Here is a 26,761-nt window from a genome sequence, read left to right as displayed (position 1 = left end):
AAATTCCACTACCAACATTGGCAGTAACCCGTTCCTGGGTAACAGACTTGTCTGAATGATCTGCTTACTAAGTTCTCTCACTCCCTATCTGTCTTTCTCCATCTTTTGCTCTCTCTCATTTTCTATAACTCCCTTTCTCTCTGTCTCTCCATCTGGCTATCTCTCTGGGTCTCTTTCTCTCTGGCTCTCTGTCTCTCCCCCGTTCACTCGCTCTGCGAGCTTCGGGCTCTTGTGTTTGCACTAATGTGAGTTTTACTTTATTTGAATGTAGCTCGACCTAATTTAAAAGACCTTCCTAAGGGGGACAGCTCAATATACTAAATAGAACATTCAAACACATTGATTTAGTTATTAATTCAAGCTTTCCGAATTGAATGACAGCCCTGTAAGATGTGTTCCTCCTTCCAATGGCTTGCATGGAGCCAGTCCATTTGATGTGTCAATAGAGGAACGTGTGTGTTGTTCCTCTCACTTTCACTTGTTTTTTGTTTAAAGTCAGATATGTACACTGTATATAGGTATATATATTATTATTTTATTTATTTTTTGTTTGTTTGTTTTTTTTGCTTTGTACACAGAGATTTATTGCCATTTTCCCCACCAGCAAGCACAGGATATGAAGTGAACTACACAGTAAATATGTCAAACACACACACACACACACACACACATACAGTACATGTGTTGCAACTTCAGCGATATTCTGTCTTTTGTATTATCTCTGTGTCAATGCCGGAATCCATCACAGCAGACAGCGGCATATTAGATACGGCTTCGTTTCCAAACACCATAACGTGACGAGTACCTCTCCGCCGCCCTCCCTCCCTGTCCCAGACACGCCTCTCCGCCGCCCTCCCTCCCTGTCCCAGACACGCCTCTCCGCCGCCCTCCCTCCCTGTCCCAGACACGCCTCTCCGCCGCCCTCCCTCCCTTTCCCAGACACGCCTCTCCGCCGCCCTCCCTCCCTGTCCCAGACACGCCTCTCGGCCGCCCTCCCTCCCTGTCCCAGACACGCCTCTCGGCCGCCCTCCCTCCCTGTCCCAGACACGCCTCTCGGCCGCCCTCCCTCCCTGTCCCAGACACGCCTCTCGGCCGCCCTCCCTCCCTGTCCCAGACACGCCTCTCGGCCGCCCTCCCTCCCTGTCCCAGACACGCCTCTCGGCCGCCCTCCCTCCCTGTCCCAGACACGCCTCTCGGCCGCCCTCCCTCCCTGTCCCAGACACGCCTCTCGGCCGCCCTCCCTCCCTGTCCCAGACACGCCTCTCGGCCGCCCTCCCTCCCTGTCCCAGACACGCCTCTCGGCCGCCCTCCCTCCCTGTCCCAGACACGCCTCTCGGCCGCCCTCCCTCCCTGTCCCAGACACGCCTCTCGGCCGCCCTCCCTCCCTGTCCCAGACACGCCTCTCGGCCGCCCTCCCTCCCTGTCCCAGACACGCCTCTCGGCCGCCCGAGAGGTACTTCTCCCAGGCTCGCCTCATGAACGTTTGATGACGACCCCCCATCAAACCAAACAGTTAGGTGGCCTTCTCTGGAGTTCAGCCTCTAGCCTGTGTCTGTGTCGTCGGCTGATTGTTCTAAGTCTGTGCCAGCGCTACCGGGAACGACGGATCAGCGGTGGCCGACTGCGCCGCGAGCGTGCTCGTTGGCTGTTTCAACCGCGCTCCACCACCGCCCTTTAGGTTAAGTGCTCCATGCCCTCCTCCCACCATTGTGACAAACAGCGTTAAAGCGCGGAGGAAAACACACAAAGGTTTACCCTTTAAAAACAACGACACTCTGGAAAGGTGCGTCAAACGAGGCCCTGGCACACACACATCCTGATAAACGGGTTGGCACCCAAAGCACAGGCCCTGTCCAGGCTGATAAGGAAACGGATCTCCCTTCAAACGGTGTCAAAATGGAAATAATCAAAAAGAACAAGTGTGTAGTGTCAGCTTTCCCACTGATAAGGCTTGCCTCTGTGTGTGTCTGTGTGCGCGCGTGCGCATTGTTGGTTAAATGAGTTCTCTGTCATGCTTCCCTGCCGTTCATGGACCCCCGGACTCCAGTGCTTTGTGGGAAAGGTGGAGAGGCCTGAGAGAGGCATCGCTGTTATGAATCGCTCTTTTAACCGTGAATGGCATCGACCTCATTCCCCCGTTTCCTCCCCGACAACCATTCCAGTGTTGCGCTGCGACCGGAATGCGGTCGACAGTTTGGAGATAATAGCAAATAAATGTTAGGAGTTGATCGGGGGAACGGTCCCATTGCTTACAGCGGTTTCCTGTGGAGATCTCCAGACGAAGCTTGACCACAAGGTCAAGAGCGTGAGAGACATCATTCATTGGGACCTCCTTGAGAGGGGTCTGAGGATCTGTTCGCCTGAGGCGGAATGGGCCTAACCCAAATACATCACCCGACAATGGCCCTGTTTGTGAGTGGGTTCTGATGTTTTTTTGTTTTTTTCTGTTTCAAACTGGGTTGAAACTCCAAAATCATCTTCCTCTGTAAGCTGCCGTGACCTCTCTCCATTCCCCTCTTCCTCTGTCTTGCTGCCTTCTTCTCCATATGTCTCATTGTCTCTCGCCCTGTCTTTCTTTCTCTCTTTCTTCCTCTCTTCTGCTGTTACTGAAGTAATTTTCAGATGCTCAGGGCATCAACTTGGTAATTTTGGCACCAACCTTGGATAGATAATGGTGGGTCGGAAGCGAAATGTATGATGACATTGGTTTCGTGGAAAAGATAAGGATTATTTTGGTTGAAAAATGATCATTATCTGTCACATTCATGAAGGCGGGAGGCCACAGGGATTGAATATGCCATCAAGTAATATTTCAATATCCAACACAATCATTATACGCTACGAAATAACATAGCGAAAATTGTCATTATAAAACCTTCATTATCCATCACTGAATGTATCACACGTGTCGCATTTTCACCAGTAAGTTTAGCATTTTGAAAGCTTTCTACACAATGGCAAAGATTTCCATAAAGCATTCAAACACACAACTCAATATTTGAAATCTCACTTGCAGAGGCATTTAAGTCTATTGATTGCACCGCTCTTCTGAAGTATTTGCTCAGACAAATTGGAAATGCATGTTGATGTTGTCCTAGAGATACACATGTGGAAACTTCCAGTGGACATGTTGCACATTTGTGCCGCTTTGCAAGAGTGTTGTAAGACGAAGCCATTTGAACCTTCAGCGACTGCTTGTCAAAGTGATACATCGCCAATGTCATGCATTAGTCACTGCAATTGCATTATAACGGCACTAGAGTACAGAGACAAATGTATTATTTGCAAATATATTATTTGTATTATCTATATTTGAGGAGAAACATTGAAGAGAATGGAATTTGGCATTTTGGTTTTCTTCCAGAATTGAATCGCATTGGAATTCAACTCAACCGTGAATAACAACAGCCATTCATTTCATAGATAGATCATAATGAACTGGATTTCCTGAAATTAAATGACTACTTCATTTATTATCTACTCTTAGCAACCTCTCTGGACCATCATCACTAGAGGGGAACTTTGTGTGGCGTTAAATGGTACAAACATGACACTTAATAGGATTTAACACAGGCCTTTTTATGCTACAGTCTAATACAACTTGTATAATACACCTTTTAAGTCAGCTGAGTTCAAGACACATATTTGTTCACTTTCAATCCCCACATTCTCTTTAACGAGTGAATTCTGGATTGGCACTATGTTTTATTTGACATTCACAATGCATAGCTATTGGAGAACGATTTTGTTTTTGTTCACAGATCGCCCTTTTAATAGAGGTGTATCCACACACCCATGATCCATATCAACTGGATCTCACCGCCAAAAGAACCCACTAACAACACGGCCCATGTCCGATTCTGAGGCTCTTTCAATGGCTGTCTTTTATCCTGATGGCCCCTTCTTGTCCCCAGGGCCTGGGTCTTTTCATTAAGGTGCCCGGCACAGCAGGAAATTGTTCCTCCCGTACAGTCGTAAGGGAGACTGAGGGCGCATCTCAAACGTCTGTACCTCGGGTTCTTCATGCTCTCTCTGCTCCCTATGCTTTTGAAAACAACACCGAACATGTGTTTTGAGGGTTTTCGACAGGTGGAAACACTTTTTTTTTCTTTGAAGGCAAGCATGGGATGAGAAAGCCTTGGGAGAGGTTACATTTTCTCCCGTTGGGATTCCCAGTGCATGTATTTGTCCCATTCTAAAATGGCACTGTATGTTCCCTATGTAGTGCCCTACATTTGATTGCAGTCGATGGCTGTGTAGTGAACATGGTGCCAATTGAAACCCAGGCAAAGTTGTATGCTATTTTAATCACTCCAGCCCCTTGGGTCAGAGAGGACTTGAACATTACCTGATTCTTTCCTCCTTAACCTACTACAACAGCGCATGTATGTATGTATGTATGTTTGATTTGTCAGTCCTATGGGTTCATCAGTTTGGTAGATCACAATATCCCCACCATGAATCCGTTTTGATTAATTATTTTCACAAAAGATTGTTTAAATACAAAATGTAAAGATAGTTTTCTGTACTGCTCAGTCTCATCTGGCTGAACACAGTTCAATGAAACAATCAGTGTCTGGCCAATAAGTAACATTTTACCTTGCATTTCTGTCTCCATGTCTGCACACTGTACCATTTTGACACGTTCCGGTATTTTCCTTATCTGCTTGGACCGCGATGGTAGCCATATAGTGCGGGTCGATTAACAGATAGGGTTGTATTTAGTTTTTTTGTGGTATCCGCAGGTGATTGGGCGGTTTACAGATGAAATCTGCTTCTGCCTTTGCTGTTTATTTTGACATGTTTTTTTTTCGTGGAAGCGGGGGTGTTAATATCTGTGGGGGTGGCGCTGAGAGAAAATACCCTATTTGACCTAAATACGGGCAGGGAGGTGCTGCTACCGCGTGGCTCAACCAGACAGCCCAGTAGACACCGAAGCCGCAGATTACTCCGGGATCAAGAGGCTGTCAAAGTGATCTAGCCCGGGAGCAAACAGCGAGGGGGGGGGGGGGGGGGGGGGGGGGGGGGGATAACCAGAAACCAAACCACGCCTCCCCGGGCTTAACCCCTCTTTCTCATATATGCCCCGTTGCTCCTTCACTTGCTGGCAGAGGCTCATATACTCAATAATGTTTACACATGCATTTATGTTGTTGAATTTGTATTTAGCTTTTGGCCACACCTCTTGAAAAGGGAAAGCCCGCTGTGCATACGCAAATATCCAAAGATTTTTTTGTGTAGTTTATGTTGGGCTAAGTTGGTAGGGCATTGTACTTTCTTTAGCGCAGGGGTCAGCAGTGCAAATATCGACACTTCCATCTGCAGAATTGCATACATTGGCCTACTGTATATTTTATACTGTTGTATCCGGAGTCATGCAAATAAATGCAGAAACAAGGTCGTGGTGGCCTTTTCTTACCATTGCTGAAGTACGGGTCTTTCCAATAGCATGTCTTTGGTAGGTCTTTCCAAAGTCAATAAAAGAAATTGGCTGAATTGGCTTAGCTCAATCTGATGGTGCAGAATTATTTGACGTGTGGGATAGGAGACTACCGCAATGAGAGATTTTTTTCATTTTAATTTCCTGAATGATTACAGCTATTGAATTACAGTTCAATTTAATGGAATGACTTTTATGATTTAATTTCAGGCTGTGTGTGTGGTTGTGTGCGTGTGGGTCTATACATGCTTCTGTGTGTGTGTGTCTGTGTGTGTGTATGCATCCATGGGTGTGTCTGGAGCTGACCAGGCCATTAAAGGAGTGATTGATTGATGAGTTTGCTCCCTGATGCTGGCCAATAACTCGGCCCATCCTGGGTGATGGCTGTGGAGAGTGAAGGGGAGGGAGACGGCTCACTGATTGCTTTGTGGTTAGCTTCGTCCACGGAAATGAAACCATTTGTTCTGGATATTTATGTATGTCCACTCAATGGATCTGGCATTGTCTTACCAGCTACTTACACCACCTGGAAAGTTTTCTTTCTTTTTTCTTAAAAAAAAGAAATATATATAGACTTAAGTGAAGTCATCTTCACTTCAGCACAATTGGTAGATTAAACAAACGACAGTGAAAGATCATACTTTGCAATCATTTTTTGTTGATCGTTCTCTTACATTGACTGGGAGAAATATTTGCCTAATCTTCTTGTATGCACACTTCTAGGGCTTTGTTGCATTCATGGCTCACTTCAAACAGAGGTTTCTGTTTGAAGTGAGCCAACACGACATCTCCAGACTCTTTCACGTCTGTCACATGTGCTCAGTGTGAATCTGCTCTATGAAGAAAATGGGGCACCACTGGCGGACCTGCCAATTCAGGTGTTCTCTGGCGAATGCCAATCGAGCTGCACGGTGCTGGGCTGTGAGCACAGGTCCCACTAGAGGACGTCAAGCCCTCATGCCACCCTCATGGAGTCTGTTTTCTCAGACATACAGTATGCACACCAGTAGTCCACCGGAGGTCATTTTGGAGGGCTCTGGCAGTGCTTGTCCTGTACCTCCTGTACCTGTTGCCACTTTCATATGCACCAAAACAGGTGACACTGATTCACAATCGCTTATGCTTCCTAACTGGGCAGATTGATATCCCTGAATATATATAAAATGTAGGAATGTATGTATGTGTGTGTATTATGTTTATGTTAGATATGTTTATATATATTTTTTATTGTGTTACCTTTTTCAATGAATGTGGTTGGGATTTAACTAAGATAACAATAGTATATAGTTGGTATATACTTTTCTTTTTCTTTCATGTCTTTTCTTACTCTGCAGAGGGAGAAATATGAACATTGTTGCATCTGCTAAACATCTCAAGGTTTTGTCAAATGTATCTAAGGCATTTCTTTTTATATGTTAATCTCGGTTCTAGCATAGTATGCCCTGTCACAATGCTTTGCAGACAACTGCCATCGTTTGGTTGGTCTCTGTCCCTCTCTTTCACCCCGCCTTATATTCCCCCATCTCATTTCCCTGTCCCTCTCCAGGCAACTTGCCCCTCGCTCTAAAAACAACCACTCACCTCAGTGTCCAACTGCTCTCCCCCCACCAAAACCCATTGCATCTCTCCCAGTGGATCCCCAGGCTGACGAAGATAGCATGAGAAGCGTTCGGGCCAGTCTCGTGTGTGTAAGGGCCCTCCACCTTTGTTGTTTCATGCCATGGATTGTGGGGGAGGAGACCGGCGCCTTAGGCGCTACTTGTTCCGTGCACCATCTGGTTCCGGCGGATTTTGGCCTCGTGCACAGCCCCATCTCTGCATCGTTCACCATATTTTGCATTGTGCCATCTCTTTCTCTCCATCTCTTTTTCTGTTTGGTGTTAATTCGGCAATCCTAACTATGGAGAAAAACCTATGAAAAAAAAAATATACTCACAAATGAAGACAAGATGCCTTGAATATGAGTAATAATACAATAACTGTAACAGATGAGTTTTCGTTTTTTTTTAGCTGAGGAGAGTGATGAGAATTCCCTCACGCCAAGACAGTCAACGTAGAATGACATGAAGGTCCTTTTCATCTGTTTTGTCCAATCTATAGCACGCATGCCTGGAGAATATGTAATGTGATCCAGCCACTGGCAGTTTCAGCATGTTTCAGTTGCTGCAGCCTGATTGAGCTGATCTCTCCAGCTCTCCCACACAGCTCTCGGGCAGTCTTTCCAGTCACAAATCTTTTGATCTGATGCGCCCAAGCCAGGACACTTCAATTGTAACCAAGCTGATCTAGAAACAATTGTATTTGCTCTGTCTCTCTTTCATGTGGGCAATTTTTTGTTGCTTTGATCACATCAGATCCCTCCTACCATTGTTCTTATCGATTTCACAGCTCTCTCTGTGAATATATTAATGCTATTTACTGGATGTTGAATAGTAATTCTGGCATTTCTGAAAGGCTCCAAATTCTTCTTTTTTTAAGGGAATCATTGTTGCCTACACATATCCCAAGGTCTGGTTGCAGTCTGCTACTACAGACATGTACAAGGTACTATACATGAAGAGATGGGTTGCCTCATTGACCAAAGTAAATTTAAATACAAAAATGTGCTCTTCAACACATGTCCGCTATCCACCCATCCATCTCTCTCTCTCTCTCTCTCTGCGTCTCAGTCTCACAATTCTCTGAATTTTTCACTGTCTGTTTTTGTGGTTCAGTTCATGGGTATTGAGGGCCCTTGTTTCTGAAGTCTGGCTGAGCTCTTCTCATTTAGGACACAAATAGATGTGCTGATTTCGGTGTGTATATGCTTGTAATTAGACGGGTCTTGTTTCGACCTTTACTTCCGTCACACAAGCCGACCTTGAAAAGAGGCCTATTCGATAGTCCGAGGCCTGGAAACCATTGATAGCGGCGTTGTGCTACTCCGTTCACGTTCTCAAGAAATCTGTCAGAAAAGCTCCCATCAGTCCTGGAGTCAAATGAAAACTGCTGCCGGCGGACAGCTGACAGGAACAGACGCGTCACGATCAACGAGTTAGCCTAGGCTCAGACGGTCCGAATTGCATGTGATTAGCGTGGCACACCTTGATTTGTTTGCCTGTGCGTCTCCGCCACGTCTCTGGGAGGGAGAGAGAGAGGCAGGCCGGATTTATCTTAATTCATCACAGGGTTTGACAGGCCTGACAGTGTGCATTGCCGTGCGGATTCCCTTTCCATTTAAATGGGCTTAGGCCTCCCCAAGGTGTACCCTGCAAGCAGTTTATTCTCTTGACTTGAGTGTGTGTGTGTGTGTGTGTGTGTGTGTAGGGGGTGGGGAGGGGGGGGTGGGTGGGTGGTTTGTGCCCGTGTGTCGCATCTTTTAACTAAGAGAAGGATGTTAGCTGGAGCGCGTGTGTGAGGGCAGTAGAGTCTATGACACCGTAAAGCAAGGAGGTGCTTAACGGAGCGCACACTCATCGAGCTAGCGTCCTTCCCCATTGTCATCGGCAGGCCCATGCGTTTCATTAGCATCAACTTAAACACAGACGCGCTATGCTACTCCCACACACAGAGCACAACCCTGAAATACAATCCAGGAACTGTGACGTAGGCCTCGATAAGCCGCTGTGTTTTTCCCGCCTTTATCTATTTATTCTGTTTACATTTTGTTACACAACAATTTCAGATGGATTTACTTAACTTAGATTATATTGCTGGTGGCTTAATTTAGCATGGTAGAACCAGGGCAAAACATTTACCGTAATTAAAATGGCTTTTGAAAAACATGATCTAGCTAGCAAAGATGAATGATTCTGCCTTTACCACTCTTCCCTCTGTCAATAAAGAATAAAATATCAGACAATTTATCTCATGAAACAGATATCCAAACTACTAGCATTTTGTTTTTGATGCACAGTGTTAGTTCAGTTATTTGTTGCTGTATGGCAAAATGACAATTATAACACTGCAATTAGAAGCATAGAATAATGTGTTTTTTATTTTAAATGAGTGTATCAAGCAGTTGACTGTCAAAGCATCAGGATAGATTTGCTGAGAGTCATTTTTATGTGGGTCACGCCAAACCCCAACATTTCTGGATAGCAATTATCATCCTTGTTGGTACTGTATCTTCTGCATTCCATGGCATCTAAAAACTTCCTCAACACCTCCCAGCAGAGTATACAGGGAGCAACATCCACAGCCAAGGTCAATATTTAAGGTCCTGCATGTAGCATTGTCTATATATCGGCAGTTTGTCGGTTGGCCTGTGAATAAAGCTGTGATAGTAAAGGTTAATTGGAATTTGGGGCTTTTGACTTTTCCGCGGACGCTTTGTGTGTGTGTCAGGGGTCTGCACAGCCGAAGGGGGATGTTATCACACCGTTGTTTGGCTAGGTCTCTGCCAAGCTTTTTCACCTTAGGGGAAATTTGTGTAGCAACAAAAGTGTTTTCCTTCATGCCATTTAACATTCACAGGAGAGGGAGGGAGAGAAGGAAGCAGAGCATGAGATACTCATCTTAAGACTGTAAGATCCAGACATGGATGAAACTGTGTAGAGGCTGTGTGAAGGCTGTTAGCACAGTGTTTTTCAGACTTCTCTTCAGAGACCCCCAGGAGGGTCAAGAGTTTCACTGTTTTGTGGTTGCTCTGAACGAGCTCACCGAGGGCTTGCGCATTAGTTGACAAGTCAAATCAGGTGTGCAAGCTCTGGAATACACAGCTGTTTTGAGAACCACTTGAGCTAGCACACACCAAATCTTGCTTGCACAAAGGTTTGTACACCACCCAGTAGACATTAATTCTTACATCTTCAAGCATGACTGATGCCGGGGTCACAAAATCTGCATTGCAACCAAAGTGTGTCCGTTGGGGGTAATGTTCCATGCATGTCGGGGCAATGTTTGGATAACGTACAAGGGACTGATAAGACCTGGGTCACGGTGAGAGGGGAGACCAACGATGATAAGCTGAATAGAGGAAAGTCCCCATAGGGAAACAAGGAGGCTAGCCTAATAAGGTATTCATGCCGTGTTCGATCCTATCCTTACAGTTGCATGTGTCCTTGGAACAAACAGAGCGCAGCAAATGCCTTTTGGGGGGGATTGGATGATTTTAGCCTGAGCAGGATGCCTGCCCGGCCCTCGACGCGCGTTGCAGCCCTCTCTCGTCTCCTCGCTAAGCTCATTTCAGCACGCACTCAAGAGAGAAGACACCCTTTTCATTATGAAGGTGACTGAATGAAATACTTCTACCCGGGACCTTTCGACATGTTGCCTGGCTATCTGCTAGCCGTTTTCAGTAGATTTCGTTTTAAAAACTGAAACCCTTGATAGTTTGATAGTAAGGATGTTGGGTGTCATTGATTGCAATTTGTAAATAATACCAATGGGTTTGACCAGACTTATCCAATCATCCATATGAATTGCATGATTTTGACATGGAATGTGAAGGGCTTAAACTGAAAGGTGAAAGGAAAACCAAAACAACATGAAATCGGCCTGCCATAGTGAAGAATGGGCCCCATTGGAGCCATTTAGGGCCATTGTTAGAAGAAGATAAAGGAAGATGTCTCCTTTTGGTCACTTATCCAGCTGCTTGTGAGAGCTGGAGTACTGTTAGATCACATGAACATTGTCTGTGTGTCTGTGTGCGTGTGTGGTCTTGTGTGTGTGTGTCTGTGCTCTAAGAAACATTTGTCAACATCAAGTGCCTGGGCCGTGGCTTTTCTAAATGTCAGCAAGGGGTTGTTAAGCAACCGTGTGCATTTTCTCTCTCTATTTATTCATCTCCCTCTCTCCCCTTCTGTCCTCCCTCTTTATCTCTGTCTGCCTTTTTCTTACTTTTTCTCTCCGCTTCTCTCTCGTACTTTCTTACTCTTTCTCTCCCTTGTAGCTGGACAACCCATCATGCCTCCCAGCAGAACCACAGCACATTAAATTTTTTGCAATGAGTCCCAAAATGACACCACATTCCCTGTATATTGCACTACTTTTGATAAAGCATTTTCAAATGCAGTGCGCTTTAAAGTTAAGAGTGTGTCATTTGGGACACATTCTTTGGGTGTTTCTCTGTGTTCTGAGTAGAGTGGGTAAGCCAGGCCTTTGCTTTGCCACAGCTTACAAAGTTACAGAAGTTTTAGGTGCTCTGAAGTCATTTGCCTCCCATGCTTTCCCTTTCATAACAAAAAACGGCGAATAACTGAGTCCCAAAACCCAAAATAACATATTGATCCTGGAAATAGTCAGATTCTTCTTTCTCCATCGCATTGCTCGACCACCCGCAAAGATTTACTTTCTCTATCCGAAGTTCCCTGGTTCTTCTGGTGGCCTCGGCTTGGCCGGAGACTAATGTGGGCAGCGTTGTGTCATTAATTCCTTCCTGTAGTCTATTTGGTTGACGGATTAACTTTGAGCTTCGCTTTTTCCCTGCAACGGGGGCCCCTGTCCCCACAGCAGTAATGGACTCCCATGGTTCGCCGGGCAATTTAGGATCCCCCCCCGCGTTTTCTGAGCCCAGAACAAGAGAGGAGGTCTGGGATGAGAGAGTCCCTAATCTAAGGCTGGACATCTCTCTCTCCCTCTCCCAGACAATCATTCACTAGGACCCTCTATCACAAGCCATCATTCCCTTGTTCCCTCGCTCGCTGTTTACTTCCTTCTCAAACTTTCTTTTCCAAACGTCATGGGGGACACAGTGGAGAACATAGCACTTTCAGGCTTACTCAAAGCGACTTGTTTTCTTGAGTGCTGAGGATCAGACCGCATAGATGAGCGCGTTGCTATACGCACCAGTGCTAACTGGACGAGGCCATTGTATGGAAGGGATGCTGGGTTTTTTATTATTTGTCAAGGATTTATCGTTTATTGATTATGATATTAAAACTCTAAACGTGTTTAGTTCTATAGTATTTAGACATAGACAGCTAATTGCAGCGTGTCAGTGTTGTAGGACTGTCACAAAATATCCAGTGTATGTTCACTTTTGTGCCAAACTAAGGTGCCCATTTTGCATTAACCCTGTGTTGTTCGCACAATGGGAAACAATCTAAAACTATCACCAAGGTCTTTACACCCAACAAAATGACCAGTACATTTGATACCAAGCACCCGGAGGTAATCTCTTGGGGGGTACACACTTATATTCAGCCCCGCTTTTGTGGCAAGAATGGGAAAGGGAAGAAATTGAAAAAGCGATCTTGCAGGCCTCCATTATTCAGGACTCCGGATGGGTCTGGCTGCTGGCTGAGTCGTATTCATAAATCTCTCGCGTAGCCTCAATGAATGTAATCAGGAGACTTGCAGAGGACACATACTGGCACAGCACTCAATCTCGCTTGTCTACTGCAGCTTGAGTAGCAGTGCTGCAACTATATAAGACTATCAGCAGGGGGCGGGGGGGGGGGGGGGGCGAAAGAAAACCCACTCAAACTCGACCCAAAACATTCACATTCACTACTGTGCAGGCTTTCTCTGTTTGTGTTTCTGTGTGTGTGGGTGTGTGTGTGTGTCGCTCTCACTCTCTTGCAGGCTTGCTTTAAAGGAGGCCATTTTGAATTTAAAATATAAAGTGAATAACAACGAGAAGCTTCGGTCATTGAAGCGATTGACAACATCGTTTGGGCGCAATTTTTTTTAGCTCCCTGACTGTTTTCACTGGCTTCTAACAAGCGAGATGCACTCATTAATCTGTGGCTGTTTCTCCATGATGGGCTGTCAAAGGTTAGGCATAAAAAGCACCATCTGCTTAACCTATCACAGCTCCTGAGGCCATCATTTCTGTCTCTGTTCTAGTTTCTCTTCTATAGTCACTACAAACTGGCACACGCGCAAACACACACACAAACTGACAAAAACACACACAGGCGGTATCATCGGCTCTAAAAGCAGATCAGTAGTTTGAACAGCTCTGTCTGTGTTCTGCCTTTGCTGTCCTTGAAACGTTTGTATGATCGAAAGATTGTCTAGGCGAGCGCGTTTGAAACGCAACAAAGACAGACACCCAACAAAGTTATGAAGGGATCATTTTAAATGGCCACAGCACAGAGCTCTCTCTATAGTTGTGATCCATTGTAAAGCATGTGATGAAAACTAAAAATATTCTCTGACCAGTTTTTCAACCTCTTTCCCTTTTTTTCCCATGTGGCCTTGCTGTGGTCCCCTCTGGTTCCCCCCTCGATGCCATTAATATAACAGGTAAGTCCCATCTTTTTTGTCCAATGTGAAGCCTACCTGAATGTAATAGTTCTTGGCATGTAACGGAGAGTTATAGACCATTATTCCCAATTGACGTTACCACCAATGACAGGGCATCGATGCTTGCCGTTATCCGTTACCGTTCTCGAAAGGTGCCGACATCATCCCTTAACTGAACTGACAGCCGGGGAATGGGGAGGGGTTAGTGGCTTTTACGTCTCCACGCCATTTCACTGGCAGCTAGAGAGGCCTATCATCCCCCTGATGGAGAGGGAGGAGAGACGGGTGAAAGGGATACCAGTGAAGAGGGAGACAGACAGAACGAGAGAGACAGAGGGAGTGAGAAAAGGAGCGAGAGTGGGAGAAAGGGAGAAACAAGGAGAGAGTAAAGGGAGAAAGAAGGAGAGAGAGAAAAAAAGACAGAGAGGAATTGTTGTTCATCCACCGTGACATCGATCAGATAAAGGAGAGAATGATGAATTGCATTCTATTCTGATTCTCTTACAGCCGTCTATTGTGATATCCTTAACTCAGTGTCCAAAGAACAGAAAGGCTTCTTTTACCAGCCTGTCGGCATCCATCTCCTAGATCCGTTGATAGCTCCCGATAGCTACTCATTGCACCATGCTGTTGCGCGTGCGATGCTACGTTTGCGTACAGTGTGACAGTCCTTGGTCTTACGGGACATGTTGTTTACAAGGATACTACAGCACCGTCTACCCATTATGAGATGTTCACTGGAATCCTCGCTACTGTCCCTATTCTATGCATATACTGTATAAGCAATCACCCTATTCTGGAGACAATATGCAACGGCAAATACAAAACAGGCCTGGATTTACTGTATCATCTGCTACTGTTAGGTGTTATGTGTACCATGGTTCTGAATGGATCCATATAACCTTCATGGAAGGGTATCAGAGCAGCCATCTTGGCAACATGAATGTGCTGTTTTGTGCTTCAGTCATGAAACGACTCAGTGCTTGTGGCTAGGAAGGGAGGACATTCTGGAAATGGGAATTGGACAGGTTTCCCCGAGCCCCCTCACAGGCCGTCCTCAACAGCTTCATTCACACGTTTGCGGGTCATGGATTCTCACACCTTGGTGGTTTTGGCACTGACTGGACTTTGTATTGCTTGTTGTCCTTGTCGGTAAACACTCCCAATTACCCGTCAGGCCTCTCGGAGGCTGTATTCCCAAGAGTAGTGGTTTTTGTTTGGTTAAAGGGCTCAAGCGTGTGATGTTTTGGCAGGTTTAAAGAGGCCAAAAGAGCTTATACCATGGTTGAATAAATGTAGTCCTAAGATCGTTTAAAGGCTTCATTTGTAGTTGTTTAGTTCCTTCGCAAAGCATGCAACTTTTGAAATAATTTCATTTTAGATAATTTTTTGATAATTTTATTTCAGTCAAGTTGGTTGTTGGTCAATGATAGAAAGCCATTTTCAAGTATTGCCATAGTTTCATAAAAGCACTTGTTATGTAACTATAGTTTACATTTGGCTTTTTGGTTTGTATTGGGAACGACAAATTGGTCCAATCCATCTCCATTTATCTCCTATCAAACCCTTGTAACTGGCTACTGGCCTAATGGCAAATTCCCTGAGCGGTTTTCTTTCTCTCCAGCAACTTAGGAAATTTACAAAGGGATATTTAGCAGCTACTTTACATGTGAATCAACAAGTTGGCGCTCTCCTTTGCGAGGTATTGTAAAGTGCCCCTGTACTTTGTAGTTGAATATGCCCTTGAAAATCACTTCTCAAACGAGGGACTTTGCTGTAATTGTATGCGTGGGGTACAGACATTGGGTAGTTATTAAAAACATCCTGTTAATCACTATAATTTCACACTGAGTAAGTCCATGCAATAAATTAAGTGATTTGTTACACAATTGTTTTCTTATTTAGGCTTGCTAATACCAAGAGGTTGAATACTTACTCACTCGGGACAGATTTTCATTTTGAATTAGAATGTAACATTAAAAACAATCCTCTTTTATATTATGGCAGATGCTGTGTCAATTGGTAACACAAACACATTTTGAAAATATCTGGGGGTTTGAATGGGCACTTTAATGTATATTTCTTAGAATTCAGGACCTTGCTGAACACCGAAGAACAGGTGTTGAAAACTAACTTTTTCAACCGACTCTTGTGCCTAGTTATGGACAAGAAGGATTTTGCTCCATTGAACAGAATGAGTGTGTTATTTAACCTGTTACGAGCTGTCTAAATGTGACTGACCCATGTTGTTGACACTAACTATGTCCAGTGATCTGAAAATGACATACAACAAAACAGGCCGACTCAATCCCCATTGACAGTAGGTACTAGCATCCGTATTTAAACCTGTGGCATGTAGCAAAAACGCCATGCCACAAGGCTAGCCCACTTACGAATAGATTGCCTCAGCCAAAAGACTTGTTCTGATAACTCGTTGCTCCATATCTACGAGTCCCTTTTCACAAGAAGTTCTGTAAATGCTACCTCCCCTCCCCCAACAGAGGACCAGCTGTTCTGTTATAGTTCACTGGATGTGGCCCGGCTATTCTGTCATCCAGTTTCACGCCCCACCAGATTTGAACACAGCCTAATAGTTTACACACCACGCTTCCACGAAGCCAGGCTTATGTTGTCACACACTCACTGACAAACTCATGTCCTGACATTGCCCTGACATTTCTTGTCCGAACTGGCGTTCCATTTGTCCCCCTCTGAATTCGCTAGTATCATTTCCCACTTGACTTTTTTTGGTTTATTTTGGTATCATCAGGCTTTGTCGTTGAAGCTGGTAACTGAAGAATTTTCGTACACCTGCCTTAACATCTGCCAGTCTGCGTACACGGCCAGTAATCGTTGATTGGATTTGAAACACACACAGTCCGCACACACACATACATCCCCTTACCTACTTCTTTCCACCAACCTCATGCATTGTATAAATAAGCAATAAGGCATCTTCGGAGTATTTGGCCAATGAACCATGGCTTGCGGCTGTTCTCAGGTACGATGAAACACAGAGTGCCTGGATACAGCCCATAGCCATGATATATTGGCAATAAACCAAAAACTACGAAGGTGCCTTATTCCCATTATGAACCTATTTCTGATACAGTTCCAGCAGTAACAGTGGTTCGTTATGCCCGTGGTATGTCATATCAAAGCACATATTTGCTTTTATCTAATCAGCATTCAGTGTTTGAACCAGTTCATGATACCTGTCTGTATTGCCGGTCTAGTGTGTCTCCTCTTTTAATGACTTAAGCAGGGCATTTCACGCACAGAGAGCCTTCTGATCAATGGTGTTATGAGGCGGATAGAATATTGCGTTTATACACCATTTGTTGAAGAGTGCATTGGAAGTATATTCAGCTTTAACCAGCTCTGTCATTCATGTTTTACCGCTACACCATTTTCTTATGCGAGAACATGCAAATGTTTTGTAGGCGTAGTATATTCCTCAGCGTTCTGGTATAGTCTGTCTGCGCAGCGAGCATTAAGATAACACCATCAATGAATCCCAGTCATTCATGTATAGACACTGTTCCACACTCATTCATGGAACTAGAAAAGAGCGATAGTCAGAGAAGGCGAAAATAGAATGGAGAATTACACCTTAAGCAGTTCCCAAAGAAACGTGTGGTCCGTCGAATGACTTGAAATCCTAGCTGACACAGCCAGCGGTGAAATGTTGGGGATCAGCACGGGACATTAACGTGGCACTCCAGGTCCCCATTATAATGGTGAGGAAGAGGGAGAAAAATGACATGGAAATTGTGCACAAACATTGCCCGAACAAATCGTTCTTTTTCTGAAGATGAAGTCTGTCTGTTAGTTTTTTCACAATACCAGGATGGACTTAAGGTGCAATGGGTATAAATCTGTACCTCCTTCTGCATATCAAAATGAACCCTTTGTTGAAGGTGAGAGAGTGTGTGTGTCCCACATGTTAACCAGTTACGTTGTGCTGTTTTGGTGATCCATGCTATCCGTTAGCTATGCTATGCTACGGCATGCTCTGCAGTGCAGTTATTTGCAGGCCTATACTTTTTATTTGTATCTACTGTAAGAAGTACCTGTGTCAGACGGGTCACCTTTAGCCTCGGCTCTTAGCATCCATGTTCAGGCGCAATGTAAAGATGTCTGTGTGTGTGTGTGTGTGTGCGCATCCATTACAACATCCTCGATTTCTGTGTCCGCGGCATTCTGTTCCAACACGTTAAGTCCCAACATGGTCCTAGTCGAACTCACGTATCTAATCGTCTCGCGCTCTTGGATTCACAGGCACAGTACTAAGTGGCGAGCGAGCGGTGTCTGAAAAGCCAGGCGCTAAGTGCACCACCCAATCACCCTCCGTCCCACTGACACCTCTCCTCCGCTCCGCTCTGCCCTCTTCCATGTACGCCCAAACTACCAGCACGCTCTCTTACAGGGTTTCCACGTCAAACAGAGCCTATATCACACTTCACCCCCGCACACAAATAAAGCAGCAAACTATCTCTATCTTTGTACCCCTCCACACCACCCCCTTTTCTCCTCCAGCACCTTTGAAAATGAGTTGCCACGTCAAAAATCTGTCTGTGTTTAAATAAACATTTATAACCCCCCCCCACCACCACCCCCCCTGTCCATTGTCGCCCCATCACACACTAAGCAGCAGAAGGGGTGGGCAAAGAAAGAAATCAATTATTGAATGGAGTGCCTGTGGCATGGGACCTTCAGGCGATCAGGGACGCGTGTCGATTTGTTAAGCCGGTCATCTGTGCCCTTATTGACTTCTTCTGTTCACATTGTGTCCTCGAGCAGGTTGTTAATAATCGGAGGTTGCGGGGGAAAAGTGATTTGGCTTGGCACGGTCGAAAACCACCTGGTGGTTTCGGTCATCCCGCCATATAGCAGCAAGTATGAATAGAGAGAGAGAGGTATGGACATATTTGTACTCACAATTTTCGCAAAATGACCCTGTAAATGGGTAGGAAGAGAGCGATAGAGAGAAAATGATGGGGATCGGGAGGGTCACATAGACACAGAGAGAGAGAGAGAGAAAGGCCTGAGGTACCATCCTGGATTCTCAAGGACTCAACCCATTGGAATATTCAGACCTCCCTCTCTTCATTACCTGTTACTTAGAGTGAAACAAAATCAATGGAGTTGCCGCGGCTTCAAGCCATCATTGAATATTTATACAAATGAACTGGACTAAATATAGGCCCAGCAGTTTGAATGGTTTCAGGGGCTATGAGGCAAGAAAGTACGATCATCCTTAAAAATAGGGACAGGGAGAGGCAATACTGTTGTGGATAGACCCTAAAATAACAAGCAACTGAGGTCAGCCTATCGCAGGTAACCTAGTGGTTACCGCATCTGACCGGTTACTGAAAGGTTGCGAGATGAAATCCCCAAGCTGACAAGGAGAAAAATTGGCATTTCTATCCCTGAGCAAGGCAGTTGACCCTAATTGCTCATTTCAGTCGCTCTGGAAAAGACTGTCTGCTAAAATCTCTCATCTCCCAAACTTTCATCTGTACCACGCTTTGTCTCTTTACACTCCTCGACTTCACCGGCTGGCGGCTAGCCAACATACAGATTTGAACATACTGATGCCATGCCTATAGTTATGATTCACAGGTATTTTTGGACTTACAACTGAGCCGGGAGATATCATGAATACAAAGGGGATCATGAATCTGAAATTGCCAATTTTGCCATTCACATCTCCTGTTGTTTTTGTTTTTGTACTGGGCTTTTTTTCTTAATCTGGCCCTTCTCCACCCAAAAATCAAACGAGTGCATTTTAGTTGAGTGGCTGCTTCCGGCTTGTTGTTATTTTGTTTTTCTTTTCACTCTGTGAAATTCCTATTACAGTATATCACCATAGATCCGTGTTAGTGCTGTGAGTGTTATTTATATATATACAGACATACATATCAACCCATTGTTTAAGGTTACATTTTACTCATCCAGCAAATGCTCTTCCTGTATCCCTTTCATACTGTCTAGTAATAGTCCATGGTGGGAATCAAAATTGCTCATATGTGGCGTTTCAAGTGCAATTTATTACCAACTAAGCTGAACAGGACTCTTATTTAAACTTGGCACATGATATTTTAGTGAAAATTCATGATACTGTTCAACTGCAGAAATTTCTCCATGTGACAAATGTGAGCAAAGATGGCTTGTAGAAGAATAAGGAAAAAAAGTCTGAGCTTTCCAATAAGCATTAGAAAATATGTACTCCTCAAGATGAACTTCAAGCAGGTGTGAACCAAATGTAAGACAATATCCAAACTTTACATCTACAGTTGGTATACATTTCCTTGTTTTTCATGTTTCATTTTGTCTGGCTTTTTCTATCATCAAAAGCTGGTGCTTAGAGGGCAGGGATTATTTGTTTTCATCAATCATCAAGGTTAGACATGACCTCATTTGATCTCTTGGCATCTACACCACATTGTGCCATAGCTCGCATTAATTATCATTTGTTAGTCCAAACCAGTACTAGGTAACTGCGACACTTCGGCATGCCTATGCTCGCAAGAAAACACACAGACACAAACGCACCACATATAGAAAAACGCAGTGGTGATTTTAGAGATTTGGGAGCCCTTGGCAGAGACTGGTTCATAGATTTATTTACCTTATTGTCCTTATCAAAGCCATACCCACAACATTATGAACATACCTTCTGTCTTTGTTGTTGATAGGAACTGCCACTTCCAAAGACACGAGCATTGCTGCCCCATTCAGTAGAATAAAAGTGTTAGTTTAAATATAATTATCTGAAGTGTACATACTGCCTTATAAGCCACCACTACAGTGAAGTGCAAAGCATTTAGGCATTTTGTTCAAGTGTACTGTTTCTTATTCATGATCAAGTGCATTCATATACCTTCCTTTTCTCATTATGCTGCACCTTTCCCTGCCTGTCACCTGAGATGGCCACATATACCTGGATCAGGCACTTTATTCTGTGTCACTACACTGTCAGTGCTTTCTTAGGAAGCCAGGGGATGGTAGACGTCAACGTCGCTAATTTGTGATCAGCAGCACTGTCGCGATCACTATCACCATCATAATCAACATTGACATCAGTGTAATCAAAATGCATGAATTTAGAAGAACGACGTGACTGAATTGAATCAGTGTCTTCTTAACCTCTGTCTAGTGGCCGTTGGTGATGGTCCAGGTCAGGGAAAGCGCTTTCTTGTGTGACTGTGAAACATTTTCCTCCTTCCTTTTTCGGCTCCGCTTACATACGTGTTTCATGTTTTTAGAATGTTGCTGTCCATCTGTTGTGGACTGATGCGGGCTCATGCTGACTGAGTTAGCTACCTAACATCTTTTGGGCTGCTTAGGTGTGAAACAATATGGGACAGACCATTTGAGTAAGAGACAGGTGTTTGGTCTGAACCAAATACTGTGTTACTAGGAGGCATGATCATCAGATCTTAAGAAAATAAATAATTCTGAAAAAAATAAGAATGAAAAAATATAACTTATTATAATATGTTTTTTAAAAATGTATTTCAGTTTGAATTTCCACAGGGCCCTAGGCCTTCTGGGACCATAGACGGCTGCCTACCTTGCCTAATGGTAGCGACCGCCACTGGATAAACGACTCTGCGATAATAACAGCCAATTTGTCATGGTGCTGAATGATGGAGGGCCAGCGGTGCGGCCGCTTTAGAGTAATTGCCAGGTTGTTTTCCCACAAACACCAGCATGTGCCGGAGCTTGCGTTCGCACTAGGGGGCGCGCGTTTGGAATGCTAAAGAACGTTCGCCGCTGTCGCAGCCTCCTGTCTAGGAACTCAGGTCAGCTTTGTGACTGCGCAGGGAAATGCTCTGCTACTCCTACAAGCACACACACGCAAACACGCTTGCTCAGACACAAAAAAATTGCAGAGGCACTCCCCTCGCTGTTTCGGTGTTTGTCTCTTTAGGTGGGAGCAACAGCATTCAATCTCAGAAATATAGAAACACACAGGCTATGCCATATTTACTGCAACGTACAATCAAACGCGCACACACACACACTCGTTCACACGCGCCACGCACGCATGCAATCATCATCTGACACATTGCAGATGCTCTGACTCTAGACTCTTCTCCTTCCTTCCCTCCATCCCTCTTTTCATTTCTCTCCTGCCGATTTTAGGACACTAGAGAGCAGCCTAAACCACCTTTCTGCAGCCTTCCGCGATCACTCCTTCCCTCAGAGATCAGTCTTTCTCTCCCCCTAGCAGCACATGTGCATCGCTTGTTGATCGGTCAGCGCATCAGTCACTCACACAATGAGGAATAACTAAAGAAGGAGAAAAAAAGAATAACCCCAGAATAGCCTTGTGTTGAAAGATGTTTTGAAAGTACACATTTAACAGAAGTCAGGCTATGATTTAGTCCCGGCATGTGACTTTGTGTCATTTCTTTCAGGAGGGGAAGCAAAAAAAAAAAACATTTAGAAAATGAATAATCTAAATCAGATTCTGGAATTCCTTTTCATTTTAATAGTGCCGTGTTAGACATTTTCTTCCCCCTTTTGATGTGTCCCACGCGATAGGAAGGAAGGCATAAAGGCTTTGCATGACAGCCAAGCAGCAGTGATTGACAGGCAGAGCCCTTCAGATCCTCCGCCTGTGCCGTTTGTTTGGGTGTTTTGTCGACTAACCCATTTGATCGTGTGAAAATAACGCCACCTGGTTAGAAAGCATCAGATCAATTTAATCTAGAAAGGATAGAGGAAAGAAAAGGGTAGTGGGAAGGTGCGGGGGTTTGGGAGAGGCAACAGCAACATCTATAGTGGTCTAGCACATTTAATTCCCTCATTACTCACATGTAGTGAAAAGAGGGCTGGAGAAAATATCTGAAATTCAGATTGGGGTTTATCATTTGAAATGAAGTGCATCTTTCCCCCCAGGCCATCATCATTCTCTTCTATTTTTTTCTCCACCTTACTAGAGATACTGCAGTAAGCATGCCAGACAAACTCCCTCTCTCTCTTCCAGCCACCAGCAAAAGCACTGCACCCCTTTTCATAATCTACCCTTCTCCCAAAGGTTCCTTACAACACAAGGGCTTTACTGTGAATAGCAATTCATTTATTTAAACATGGTATTTTTTTTGTAGTTTACAAAAGAAATAGGATAGCGTCTTGCATTTTTTTTCCCCCAATCTTGCAATTTCAGCTTTTTAAACATATTTTACACTGATTTTATAATCTTTTTTTTTTTTATATAATCCAACTTATCATTATAGTTTGTGTTATTTATTTTTTTGTTTTTGTTTCTTGTTGTGTTTCTCATTACCATCGTCTCATTACCACAATAAAAACGGTGTGTTTCTGTCTCGCCAGTGTGTCCCCAGTCGTTCTCTTTAGACAGTATCAGAATATCCTGAAGTAAGAAAGATCATTTTAAAGCTCAAATAATATCCACCCCTGGTGTAGAGAAAAGAGACATTGGTGCCCACAAACATAGTAATCCTCTCCGGTGTGTTGTATATTGTCCGCAATAATATTCCGTCACCAAGTGCTTCTGCGTGTTAAGTCAACAGGTACAATAGAGTTAGGTCTCCATCGTGTCCACAGAGGCTCCTTCAGATCCACAGCGGTAAATCCACGCTCTCAGTTCATCCACCTCCTGTTTCGCCCCCCCCTCTGAGGCTGTGGGAGGAGGAGGGGGGAGGGGGGGGGGGAAGCGTCACAGTGCGACCCAGTGTAAATAGTGTCCGTAGAAGTATCCCTGGTTCAATCCTCACGTAAACAACCACAACCCCACCCAATATGTCCCACATATCCAGAAAGGGGGCTCGGCAGAAGTCCGTATTATCCACGCGCACACACACACACACACACACACACTCATCCTTGCACGCACCAGAAGTCAGCTCAGACTTCGCACTCCCGGGAGGGTTGCTGCTGGCAGGTACAGTTGCCGTACTCGTTGATGATGACCAGCGCCCCCTCGATGTGGTTGGGCTTGTAGTCCACGTAGTACTCCGGCGTGGACATGATGGCCATCTGCTGCATGGTCTGCTTCTGCTTCTGCTTGCGCCGCTGCCTGCTGAAGCCCTGCCGCAGCTGCCGCACGCCCGCAGGGAAGCACTTCCACGCCACATAGAGCATCAAAACCACGATCAGGAAGGAGAAGATCAGGGCCATGGTGCCCGTCACCACCTTGTGGATCTGCATGGTACTCTCGAGGTCGTCCAGGTCGGCCAGAGTCACCGTAAAGCTGTTCGTGACCACCTCGCCGGGCTCGGCGTCCGGCAGGTCGTAGGGGTTAGCCGTCGAGCCACCACGGGCCCGGTTCTTAGCGGTGTATTCTGGTAACCAGGCTGTGGCTGTGGTGACCTGGTCCCCCGCGTCCTCGCACAGTTGCAAGGCATAGACGGCGTCCAGCACATCTTCGCCCTGAGCCACATCCGGGCTGGAGCAAAGAAGCTGGCTGTCCCGCTGACCCCGGAAGGCGCTTAGCCACTGAGCCAGAGCGCACACGTTGCGACTGCACTCCCACTCGTTGCCCGCCAGGGTGATGCTGGTGAGTGACGACCACGAGTCCAAGATGCGCTGTTCCACCGCCGCCAGCCGGTTGGCGTCCAGCATGAGGGCCTTGAGGTTGGGCACACTCTCAAAGACATGCGGCTCGATGTACGCAATCTCGTTTGCGGAAAGATCAATCTTTTCCAGGAAGTGCCAGGTCCAGTCCAGGGTGCTTACCACAACAGTGGCCCGGTTGTTCCGCATGTAGAGGGTGCGCAGCGAGATTAGTCGTGGAAAGTGGGCCAGGTTGACTTTGACCAGCTCGTTGTGTTCCAGATGCAGTTCAGTCAGCTTGAAGAGCCCAGCGAAGGAGTTCCGTGCCAGGCTCTGAAGCTGATTGTAGCCAAGGTCCAGGTACTGCATGCTCCGGCAGTCCTGGAAGATCCTCACTGGGACAAACTTTAGGGCATTGTAGCGCAAATGCAAATTGGTTAACTTCCGCAGGCCGTGGAACAGGTCGGGCTCCAGCGCCTGCAGCCTGTTGTACGACAGGTCCAACATGCGCAGATTGGGGAGGGGCCTGAAGGTTCCATTGGGCAGGCTCTCGATGCGGTTGGCGCTCAGGTCCAGATCCTTGACCCGGCGCAGCCTGTCAAAAGCTCCCTCCTCCACCACGTCAATGTTGTTATGGTCCAGGTAAAGCCACGTGAGCTGCGACAGGCCGGCGAAGTGGCCCTCGCGCAGCTCCGTCAGGTTGTTCTGGCGCATGGACAGGCCCACGACGCTGCTCAGGTTCCGCGGTATGTCTGTGAGGTTGAGCCCCTCGCAGTCGAGCAGCTTGCTGTCGCAGCGGCACAGCCGCGGGCAAACCCCCTCCACCGAGGGGACCATCTTGAGCAGGATGCCGAGCGAGCACCACAGCCACAAGATCAGCCCCGGGGGCTTCCTCAGCGGCCACTTTAGGTACAAGCCAATTAGAAGGAAATCCATCAGCCTGAATATCCTTGGATGGGTCCGCGTAGAAAATGTCCATTGGAATCGTTCCAGTGTTATTCTGTCATGGTTCCCTTCATTGTCCTTAAACTCTCCCAGGCAGGAAAGCAGTTTCCGTATATTTATTGTATTCCTTTTTTTGGAGTTAATTGCGTGTGGATTTAAAAAAAAATTTTGGTGAGGGGGTGTATTATAGGAATGAGGAAGAATCCAATGTGGCAGAAAAAAAGAAAATAACTAGGGAGAAGGCTAAAGGGCAAGTCACTTTGCTCATGTTAGATATTTAGGGGCAAGAGGCTTGCATTGGGGGGTAAAGAAAAGCTTTCTTCACCGAGCGGTCGCATATGAAAGGAATCCTACTCACCCCAATCCAGAGATGGACAACCCCTATTCAGCGACTCCTTTTGTGCCCGCACTAATTATGTGCGAATCTAAAAAAGGACCCCAGTGTGGTACAAATTTGCCCCCCTTCCTCGCCCCTTTTCAGCCAGAACACCAGATCCTGGCAGGCTTACAATGTCTTAGTTCTCCTCGACTGAAAGGAGTCAGAAAAGACCCGAGGAATCCAAGTGGACGCTGGTTAGGAAGTGCAAGTTCCCTGCTCGGCTGCATGCATGAGTGTCGTGCCTCCTCCAGCTCTCCCTCTCTTTCTCTCTCTCTCTTTCTCTCTCTCTCTCTCCCTCCCGCTCCTCTGCAGTCACTGCTACTACGATGATCCGGAGAAGAGAAGACAGAACCCCAAAAAAACCCTAAGCCAACCAAGGAAGGAGAAGAAAAAAATCCACTCCAAACTCTTTTTTTTCGTCTTTCCCCCCCTTTTGATAAAGACTGGGGGAAGATCTGTCAACACAAATTACTGTCCGTCACTTGAAGTGTTCGCTGACCTACGCGGCTTGAAATTCAGTCAGTCCGGTCATTATTCTTTCATTGACCGACCGGCGCGCTTGAGAAAATCAGATTTTTAGAGGATCCGGCTGCGTAATATCAGGGTCTCTCTTCAGTCCTCTCTCTGTTCCCCTGTTTTGTTCCTTCACCCTCCTTTTAGTATCCTTCCTTCAAATGAGCTCTCATCTTTTCCCCAAGAAACCCCTTGACTCAAGGGTCTGTTGTTCTGCGTGGTGTTTATATCCAGCGTGTTGATACCGGTGTTATTCCTCGTTGGCTGGTGGAGGCTGAGGAGGTTGGCGTTGGTCGGGCAGGGTAGTTGTGTGACGGGGATGGAGAGGGGAGCCGAGCGCGTTTCGCTTTGGTCCCTCACAGCGGTGTAGTGCACTGGCAGAGCATGCAGAGGCACCGTCTGTTCACTGAGTGTCGTAAGCCACTCACAATTCAGACCTGCTCCGCGCTCTCTCTCTCTCTCTCTCTCTCTCTCTCTCTCTCTCTCGCTGTCTCTCTCTCGCTGTCTTACTCTGTCTGTCTCTCGTGCACTCGCTTACTTGCTCTCTCTACTTTGTTACTCCTCTCTCATTCTCTCTCTCTTATGCGCACGCTCGCTTGCTTGATTTTCCTCAGTGTCTAAGGCATTTCCATATTCAAAATGGGCTGGGCTTAAAACTGGAGCTTAAATGAAGCAGCACATACTCTCTCTCTCTCTCTCGATCTCTCTCTCTCTATCTCCCTCATTCTCTCTCTCCCTCTACTCTCTCTATATCCGTTCGTGTCTCCTTCTCTCACTCTATT

At 45.8% G+C, this 26,761-nt stretch overlaps 2 protein-coding genes across 4 annotated transcripts in view; one reads left to right on the top strand and one right to left on the bottom strand.

Moving 5' to 3' along the window:
• Positions 1 to 26,761, top strand: part of ctnna2 (catenin (cadherin-associated protein), alpha 2) — a 524,553-nt gene that overhangs the window by 348,176 nt on the left and 149,616 nt on the right. The gene's annotated exons all lie outside the window — the stretch shown is intronic.
• On the bottom strand, positions 19,646 to 26,420 carry lrrtm1 (leucine rich repeat transmembrane neuronal 1). The gene has a single exon (XM_010888529.5). The coding sequence runs from the start codon at positions 25,076 to 25,078 to the stop codon at positions 23,495 to 23,497; it is 1,584 nt and encodes a 527-aa protein (XP_010886831.1). The 5' UTR covers positions 25,079 to 26,420; the 3' UTR covers positions 19,646 to 23,494.

The sequence above is a fragment of the Esox lucius genome, chromosome 25 (genome assembly GCF_011004845.1).
Source record: "Esox lucius isolate fEsoLuc1 chromosome 25, fEsoLuc1.pri, whole genome shotgun sequence".
NCBI lineage: Eukaryota > Metazoa > Chordata > Actinopteri > Esociformes > Esocidae > Esox > Esox lucius.
This window is presented reverse-complemented; position numbering and strand designations above follow the sequence as displayed.